Genomic DNA, 9587 nt, shown 5'->3' on the forward strand with positions numbered 1-9587 from the left:
GGGTGAAGTATGAGTATTAGCGAGCTTCATGGACATAACAACATTAGTGAATGAGGATCGTGGGAGGGTGGAAGCTGCCTGCCTTCTCTGAGGATGAAGAGAAACTCCTGGCAGGATGGCAGTGGGTGGAGTCTGGGGTACCATCAGAACAATCGTGTTTTGCAAACATGTTGTTACCTTGCTGTGTGACGTATCCAATTTGTTCATATCCATGAACATAATGACCTTTTGCCTCTTGCTCCTAGCCTGTCCCCTCACGCCACACACACACACACACACACACACACACACACACACACACACAAACACATTCATACAAATCTTTTTCTCAAGTGTGGATGCAACACAGAAGCTCGTTTTAGTTTCAGAGAGACATAAATGTTCTTTTTCTTTCCTCTAGTCATGCCTGGGATGCCCCTCATTCTACTGCCTCCTTCCTTCCCTCCCACCTACAGCCCTAAATAAAATAAAATACAATAATGGCAGCATGCTAGAGAACCCAGTATGCTCCGTGTGCAAGCTTGGTTAAACAAATCACATTGACCTTTCATAAAGATGTGCCCAGTGCTTCCTTTTCTCATTCAGTATGTTAATCCTCAAGCCAAAGCACCTTCAGAGTTGCAAATCTGATCCCACTACTCCCCTGCTTAAAACCCTTCAGTAGCTCCACATTGCCTACAGGATGAAGGCCGAACTCCCCATAGCACAGAGAAGGGCCTTCTGGATGTGGCCTGTGATCACCCTCCAGCCTCATTTCTCACGACACCCTTCCCCCTGCATCGTGCCCACACACCAGCTGTCCCTGGGCATGCACTGCTCTGTACATAGCTGTCAGCTGTCCTTAGCTCTTTCTCTAGCGTGACTGCCTACAGTGCCATTGAGAGCCACCCCCCTACCCCTGCCAGCCCCATACTGATTACCTCCTGTCATTCAAGACACAGTTCAGGTCAGCTCCTCAGTTAATCCTCTACCGAGTCCCACCCCCTGGCAGAACTGACAACCTCTCCAGGTACCCAGTGCACATACATATAACTGTCTTTGCTGCTCTTTGCCGCCTCTGCATAATTATGTCCTGCTCACCCATGCCCAGCTTCATGCCTGACACATACAAGGGGATTAAGGAACAGAGCCAAAAGATGGATACTGAACATAAGCTCTTTGCGTTGGTACCTGATCGAAATCTCGAGGACCATCACCTCATTTAGTGCTCCGGCCATTATGACTTTGTCACGGAAGCATCTAACCACATGGGCCAGAATGCAGACCCATCTCAGCCATGTTCCAATCACGGTGTCTCCCTTGGGCTTGTCCCAATTCCCAGATGTTGTGATGGAAAGGCAGAAACTTTTACATGGGAAGTGGAAGAAAGTCCTTTGTCCTAAAGTCGGTCTCCACCTCCGACTTGGCCCATCTGTCTCTCCCATAGGCACTATATGGACAGAACCCTAGAGAGGTTCAGTTACCCCATCAGAGTCGTCAGAGGCCAAGAGGGACTGTTTGGGACGGAGCAGGCAAATGGTGCTTCTGTTTACCTCGTTCTAAACTAGTAGCTCCGTGGATTTCTTCTTAATTAACAAGTGAAGGAACACTGAAGTTCAGGTTCCCTTGGCAAAGGTGGCTCTTTCTTATCAGAGAAATTTGAGCGAGGAATTTCTGGAGGAAGAGATGGGACAGGAGGGGACCTTTGCCCAGGAGAACGGATAAGCAGCTTTAATGCTCAGGATTGGTAGGTAGGTACAGGCCAGGCCAAGGTGCCCTTATCACCACCTGCTATTACGCTACATGTATTTCCTTTGCCATTTGTTGTCTGTCTCTTCAACTAGAATGAGAGCAGGCACTGCATCCGTCTTGTTCACTGCTCTATCCCTGGGGCCTCACCCTGTGCCCTGGACAAAGAGGTACTTAGTGAACATTTGTTGAATGACCATGGTCTGGAGGTCAGGAGAGCTAGGTTTCAGTTCCCACTCTGTAGTCACCAGCTAGCTCTGGGACCTTGGGCAGGTCTCTCCTCTACCTCTCTGATCTTCAGTGTCATGTCCATGAGGATATTATTATCTGAACAATCTCACTAGGTCAGTATGAGTTTCCAGCTATATGTGCACAGTTCTAAATGTGAAAGATTGTATCAATCACTGAAGAGTTAGTCCTTTCCCACTGGGAGTTGAACACGTGGATTAGAGAACATACATACATCCAGGGGGACTGGAGAACGCAGTCTCACGCTTCAGCCAGCCAGGCTTTGGGTCCTTGCCAGGTGTTCTCCAGGCCTCCGGGATAGGCCACCGTGGTGGATGTTCATGGCAAATCAGGTGGTGCAAGACCTCTGGACACATAGATCTGGGATCACTTGGGTACAGAGGGCAATGGAAGCCATGAATACAGATGAGAGTGTAGAGTGGGGGGTGAAAAAAGAGCCTTGGCCTGATCCTCAGGAAATGCCAGCACTGAGAGAAGCAGGTAGAAAATCAGGAGTCAGCAAGCGACAGAACCCAAGAAGGAATGGGGCCAGGAAAATATGGTGATTCAGTATCTGGGAGAAGAGAGCAAAAGTGTGCAAAACAAGGATTGACGGGAGAAGAGGAGAGTGGAGTAAGAGAGGTTCATTGCAATTTATTGAGATTTGAAAACTACAGTACATTAGTTTCATAAAAATACAACCAATGCATTAAAGGGAAAAAAATCAGAAGGAAAAATATTGACAATTGTTTTAGATGATCTGCGTTATTATTGTCTTCTTTCTCTTTTCTTCATAGAGTCTGATATGTACTTATGCCACTTTTATAATTGAAAAAGTAAATTTAATAATAAAAGATATATGAGTGTGATTACCTCAAGTAGGTATAAGAGAAAAGGCTCTCCGCTTGGGCCCAATGGAAGGAGATCCACAAAAATGAAATCAGTTGTGGAACTTAACTGTTAAATCTCATGGTAGGATTTGGCCTGACTTACTTTTCTTTCTAAAACTATTTTCCTATTTTTTTTTTTAATGAAGCAATGTTAAGAAATAGGAATGGTGACCAGGCAATGTTTCCGCAGGTCCTGAGCCTTTCACAGTGCATTTCATTATGACTGTCATGCTATAGGTCCCAGTCTCGGGGACCATAACCAAGTACTTGGCTCTTCCTGTGTCCTTGTGGTAGACTAGATTTCTCTTCACCAAGACTCAGTGCCCCATCCTGCAGGAAGAATGTGCGTCCTCTCATTCCTAACATCGACCTTGGACACTTGTGACTTCTTTGCCTACCAAAATGTATACAGAAGTGACATGTGCCACTTCTGGGCTGGGAGCTTTAAGAGGCAACATGTGTGTGACCATGCTTCTTCTCCTCCTATCATTGCAACTTACAAGTGTCCAGATAGAAGCCACACTAAGAGTCTGGGTCGCAAAGTGTGGGCAACCATGACGTGGAAGAAGCCCTTGGCCAACCTAGAGTGGACATGTGAGCAAGAAATAAACCTTTATTGTTTAAAATGATTGAGATCTGGGGGACTCTTGTTACTGCAGCCTCTTCTGACAGATACAATCTTTTGGAATAAGCAAAGGGGGTGGGGGGGATTCAGCCACATCAGCACTTTCTCAAGAAACCTAATTCTTAACTCTTCTTTCCTTCTTTAGATGATGCATATTTACTACAGGGACTTAATATAGAGGAACTATACCCAGAGACCTCTAGTTTCATTACGTATGATGGGTCGATGACTATCCCACCCTGCTATGAGACAGCAAGTTGGATAATAATGAACAAACCTGTCTATATAACAAGGATGCAGGTGAGCTTCGCTGTAGCCTTTTAGCTAATGGGGAAGAGGGTGTGAAGACTGCTTGCGTTTGTGGCATGCCTATTGTATTCGTTTGCTAGAACTGCTTTAACAAATTACCACAAACTTGGTGGCTTGAATAACAGAAATGCATGGTCTCACAGTTCTAGAGGCTCTAAGCCCCAGAGAGAGGTGTCAGTGGGGTCGATTCCTTCTGAGGGAGTGAGGAAGAATCTCTCCCATGCCTCTCCCCTGCTTTCTGACCGTCTTTGGTGTTCCTTGGCTTATAGAAGCATCATCCCCACGCTGCCTTCATCTTCACATGGTGTTCTCCCTCTGTCTAAATCCCCCTTTTTACAAGGACACCAGTCATATTGGATTAGGGCCCACCCCAAACAGGCAGATTAGGGCCTACCCCAATAACTTCATTTTAGCTACTTCCATCTGTAATGACCCTAGTTCCAAATAAGGTCACATTCGCAGGTACTGTGGGGTTAGGACTTTAACTTATGAATTGTGGGGTACACAGTTCAACTCACCTATGTTTAAAGAATCACCATCTGAAAAGGATAGCATGAACTAATTGTAGAAGCATCCGACCTGTCGGAGTGAGAAAGGACAGCGGGGTTAGTTCCCACAGTGTGCTGTACAGATAGTATTCAACGACAAATGAGCAAAATGGATGACATGATCAAGTATGTTTGAAAATCTGGGTTAAAGAAGCGTTCATTAGATTTCCCTGTTGGGAGACTTCTCAGGCCTTTAAAATGATCATCCATATGGGGTCTCCAAGGGAAAACTATATGATAGGTAGCATTTCACAAACGTATTTGAACATGGAATTTGTTGTCGAGTATCTCACAGGATTCCTTGTAAAGCTGGCTAGGAGTCCTCAGAACTGGATGGGAACCAGGAGATCTAGTCTCTGAGGCCAGCTTTGCTCATGGCTTATCATGTGCCCCTATGGTGGTCACCCTCCCTTTTGTGAAATAAATACTGCCCTTTATGATGAGGGGGTAAGGTACATGAATCTGTTCGAGCTCTGACATTCTGTGATTGTCCAAACTCAAAGGAAAGATGAGCGAAGGAGGCAGAACCCATTCTCCTTCACAGGAAAGGTACAGTTGACCCTTGGCAACATGGGCTTGAACTGCACAGGTCCACTTATAGGCAGGTTTTCTCAATATATCCCTGTTTTTGATCTGTGGTTGGGAGTACACAGATAGAGAGGAGGTAACTGCATGCATTGTTCTACCCCATTTTATGTGGAAGCCTTAAGCACCCATGGATTTGGGTTTCTGCAGGAGGTCCTCTAACCAATCCCCCATGGATATCAAGACACAACTAAGTTTGGGGTGGAGTCAAACGTTACACACAGATTTTCAACAGCACAGAGGGTTGGCATCTCTAACCCCCAAATTGTTCAAGGGTCAACTTACAACCCAGCAACAATGTGAACAATTGAAAGTCCCTGATCCTATCTATATTGATTAGGACTCTTGGTGACAAAGCAACCCCCTCCCGATAACTTAAACTTAGAAAAAGAATTCGTTCAAGAAATACTGGCGCATCTTATGGAATTTTTTAAGATCTGAAATTGATGTCAGGAATTTGCTGGAATCAGAACCCCAGGAGCCCTTCATCTCTGCTCTGTACTGCACACTTGGCTTTCTTCGTCTCTCCTGCTAGAGACACTTCCTTTGCTGCTCAGTTCCGGGATAGAACATGGCTGCAAATGTTTTAGTCCAGCTCCCCCGGTCCTGATTTCCCAGAAAAAGAATCAAACGAATCCAGCTTAATTTTGCCCTGACCCCTGGACCAATCACTGTAGTTTAGATAGTACCCCTGTGGGGGAGTACTTCTCTGAATTGTTGGGAATTATTGAACCATGGGGTGTAAGAGAAAGAGGCCCTGGAGAACACCTAGTTGGATTTCTTCCTTTGACAGATGGCATACATGAGGATACAAGAAAGTAATTGATTTGTTCAGAGGCCTCCATGAGCTACTGAGCAAGAAGTAAGGCTCGCTCCATGCATGGAGGAACTGTGGGTCTCCAGCACAACTGAACCCACGGAAAAAGGGTCTCCAAGGGGCTCATGTGCCCTTTCCCAGACAGCCTGTGTTGGCCACAGTCTACATAGCCTGACTTCTTCCCTCGTGCGTTTAAGAGGATGGGTGGATATCACAGCTGTTTCTCTCCCTCAGATGCATTCCTTACGCCTGCTCAGCCAGAATCAGCCATCTCAGATCTTTCTGAGCATGAGTGACAACTTCAGGCCTGTCCAGCCACTCAACAACCGCTGTATCCGCACCAACATCAACTTCAGTTTACAAGGGAAGGACTGTCCAAACAACCGAGCCCAGAAGCTTCAGTACAGAGGTGGGTGCTTGGCTCAGAGTTGCAGTTGACCCAGGCCAGAGCTCAGCCCTCCTGCTTAGACCTGTTCTTAAAGGCCTGGCATTATAAGAATCCTGATTATAAATGACAATTAAGGCAAGCCACCCTCCATGTGCATGGTACCTTTCTGTTGGTAAAGCTGATAGGATAGAGATAGAGATAGAGATCAAACTTTAAATCCCTTCTGGCTCAGGTAAAACAGGCTTTATATTGCCATTTTACAGAGGAGCCCAGAGAGGTTGATTTTTTTTCAAGATTATGTGTTAGAACAGAACAGCTAGAAGCCTTAGAGCTTTTAGTTATGTGCACAATAGACCCTTCCCCCCAGAAGGTGAGCAGATACTCTGATGCCAGGCCATGGACTCCAATGAGGTAATGTATGTGAATGCATCCTTTTCTAGTGCTATGTCCCTAGAAATGACAGTTATTCCCATTATAAGGGAGGGCAATTCCCACTATAGGGATCATGCCTCCTATAAGCCTCTGGCTCACACCCAGCCCTCTCTCTTCCCTTCTATACACTAAGTATCTACTGATCATTCCAGTAAACCCTAAACATAGAAAGGAAGATGGAGGCAGAATGGTGTCATGGAGCTGCCCCTGACCCAGAGTCAGGACACTCAAGTTCCAGGCCTGGTTCTGTTACTACCAAACCATGCAAACCCAGCCAAGGCATTTACCCTTCTAGAGCTGGCTTCTTTCATGACAGTTCCTATACCAGCTACTTCAAGACTTATTGTGAGGAATGAATAAAGCCTGGATGGAGAAGCTCTTTGTAGCAATAATGTGCTGCTCAAATATGGGGGCTGTGGATGTTACCAGGCAGCTTTTAGCAGCGGCTACCCCTGCTTATCTTGGTCCCCCACTTTTCTTTCTTTCTTTTTTCTCTCTCAGACACATGCAAAGTGCCAAAACCATAATTTTCTGTTCCCTTCCAGCTAGAACTACTAGACAAATAAATACTCAGCTCATTCACTGAGCCTTATCTTTATTCGACTATTTATTGTACACCTACTATGTGTCGGGCATTTTGCTTGGAGATGAGGATACAGTGTGATGAAGACAGATACGACCCCAATCACACAGAGCTTACAGTCTAGAGAAGGGGTAGGCCAACTTGTTCTGTAAAGGGGCAGATGGTAAATATTTCAGGCTTTGTGAGCCATACAGTCTGCCACACTCTGATGTTGTGTGAAAGAGGCCATAGATAATATGGAAATGAATGGGTAGAGCTGTGTTTTAACAAAAGTATTTACAAAAACAGATCACAGGCTGGATTTGGCCTGGAGGTTGTCATTTACTCACCCCTGGTCTAGAGCAGAACTTTTCTGCCACAATAAAAATATTCTATATCTGCATTGTCCAGTATGGTAGCTACTAGCCACATGTGGCTATTGAACATTTGAAGTGTGGCTAGTACAATGATGCAACTAAAGTATTTACAAGTAAGCAGGCATTTATAGAACTGCCCCTTCCCCTTTGAAGTAAGAGTCCCAAACTCTGTGCAAATTAATTCAGTTATGCCTTATTTTGTGTCATGTTTGTGTATGTGTGTTTCTTTCTCTCTCTTTCCAGTAAATGAATGGCTCCTCAAGTAGGGAAATAGGCCAAGAAGAATCCCATCTCAACGAAATGCTACAACAGTGAATTGACGTAACCTAGGATGTCTCCTTCTTTCTTCTCTCTCCTTCCCTCCCTTGATCAAGCCTCATTTACTCTTTGGACTGGCCCTTTCTTCATGAAAAGTGTCTGCAAAACCATGGCAGAGGAACATAACTCTTATACACAAACACACACACACACACACACACACTCACACATACACACACGCGCACAAACATATCTACACACTCACAGTCTCCAAGATGGGAAGTCAAGTTTCAAAATCAAAAGGCTCATTCATAAGAGGTCTTAGAAGAAAATAACCAGTTAACTTGATTACAATTTTGATACTGTTTTCCTGAACTAATAAATCTACCCAATGAGACTTTTCAGCCTTTGTACATACAAAATTCTTCCAAAAGAGAGAGGAGAAAAAAAAACAGCTCCAACGGCATCAAGCAGACTTTGTTCTTTGCATCAAGTAATCTCAGATAGTGTCCTAGGATCCTTTGAGGATGCTGGTGACAGGTGAACTAGAACAAAGTTGGCCAAGGACACTTATTTCTAGATTATGATTCTTCTGTTTACTCAACAATTTTAAAAAAAAAGGACAGACATTGAAGAGATACACATTGTATATATACATATATCTATCACTGCAGACTATAAAGAAATTGAATTATTTCCCCTTTGTCACATATCTGTAGTAGGATTTGCCAAGATCAGAATTGATCCATTTGCTGTTTCTTGTTTTCCAAAGGTCATACATTGTGTTTGGTTATTGTTAACAGCTCAATAAATGTGTTTAACGAGTTAATTTTATTTTTCTGGCTTTGGTCTGGTCTCCTTCCTTACAGGCTACGCCCTGGCTCCATGCAACTGCATTCTTTGATTTTACTTGTTCCTTCATCTACATGTTTTGTTCATTTGCAGCCAGTTTTGACTGAGTTTGTGGCAATCAGGAATGCATTTGCTAAGCAAGTATAACTTTAATTCCACTCCATGGCTCGATCATTCATACGAGGTGAGCTTCAGCCTGAGATAGCAGGCGACAGATTTATTGCGTTTCAAAACTGCCATTCTCCCGATCCCCACCCCCTGTGATGCTCCCTTGAAGGAATGCACTTTGCCTTGTAAATTCCTGGGAAAGGGGTGTCTTTTCTCTCCAGGTGCAGCTGGATCTCACAAAGTACAAACGAATGCCTTTCTTTTCTTGTTTATAATGGTCACTCACTGTGTTTGGTTACTGTCAAGAAATCAATAAATGTGTTTAACAAGTTACCCATGTCTGAGTTTATTGAGGAGGATGCTCCCTGCTGAAGCCTCTGAGTCCTGCTGCGCCCACGAGCAATTGCATTAATGGCCGGCAGGGCAGCTAGAGCCACCAAAACAGCCCGTCTGTCCATTCCCAGAGCCAGATAATTAATACCCTGTTGAGAAAACATAAAGGCTTATCTGCTGGAAGGGAAGACTTGGATGTTCGTTCGGTGACGAAATTAAAAATAACTTTCATCTCTCTTTTTTATCACAAGAGGGAAAGCACCAGCATGTAGAGTCTGTGCAACTGGAAATAGTCACAAGCATATGGAAAGCTTCAGCCAATGCTTCAGCCTAGCCAAGTGACTAGGAATATTGACAATGGGGGAAAAAATCAAACAGACACATGTTTTATATTTGAAATAATACACTGAATTGGATATTTTTTTTCACTTCTTGTACCATTGTTAGACAGCTTTGATGACATACATGCCTATTTCTGAGTAACTGTATTTTTCCAGAAAACTGAATCTGTTTGCAAAGGTTTAGGGTGGTCAGGTGGCATTTTTTC

At 44.3% G+C, this 9587-nt stretch overlaps 1 protein-coding gene across 1 annotated transcript in view; it reads left to right on the plus strand.

Moving 5' to 3' along the window:
* Positions 1-9040, plus strand: part of CA10 (carbonic anhydrase 10) — a 444734-nt gene extending 435694 nt beyond the window's left edge. The window contains exons 7-9 of the mRNA XM_081028824.1: positions 3617-3771; positions 5965-6139; positions 7733-9040. Of these exons, the coding sequence (XP_080884950.1) occupies positions 3617-3771; positions 5965-6139; positions 7733-7755 (353 nt within the window). The 3' untranslated portion in view covers positions 7756-9040. The remainder of the gene's footprint in view (positions 1-3616; positions 3772-5964; positions 6140-7732) is intronic.
* Positions 9041-9587: the final 547 nt, after the last annotated feature.

The sequence above is a fragment of the Rhinolophus hipposideros genome (assembly GCF_964194185.1).
Source record: "Rhinolophus hipposideros genome assembly, chromosome: 20".
In the NCBI taxonomy this organism is placed as follows: domain Eukaryota; kingdom Metazoa; phylum Chordata; class Mammalia; order Chiroptera; family Rhinolophidae; genus Rhinolophus; species Rhinolophus hipposideros.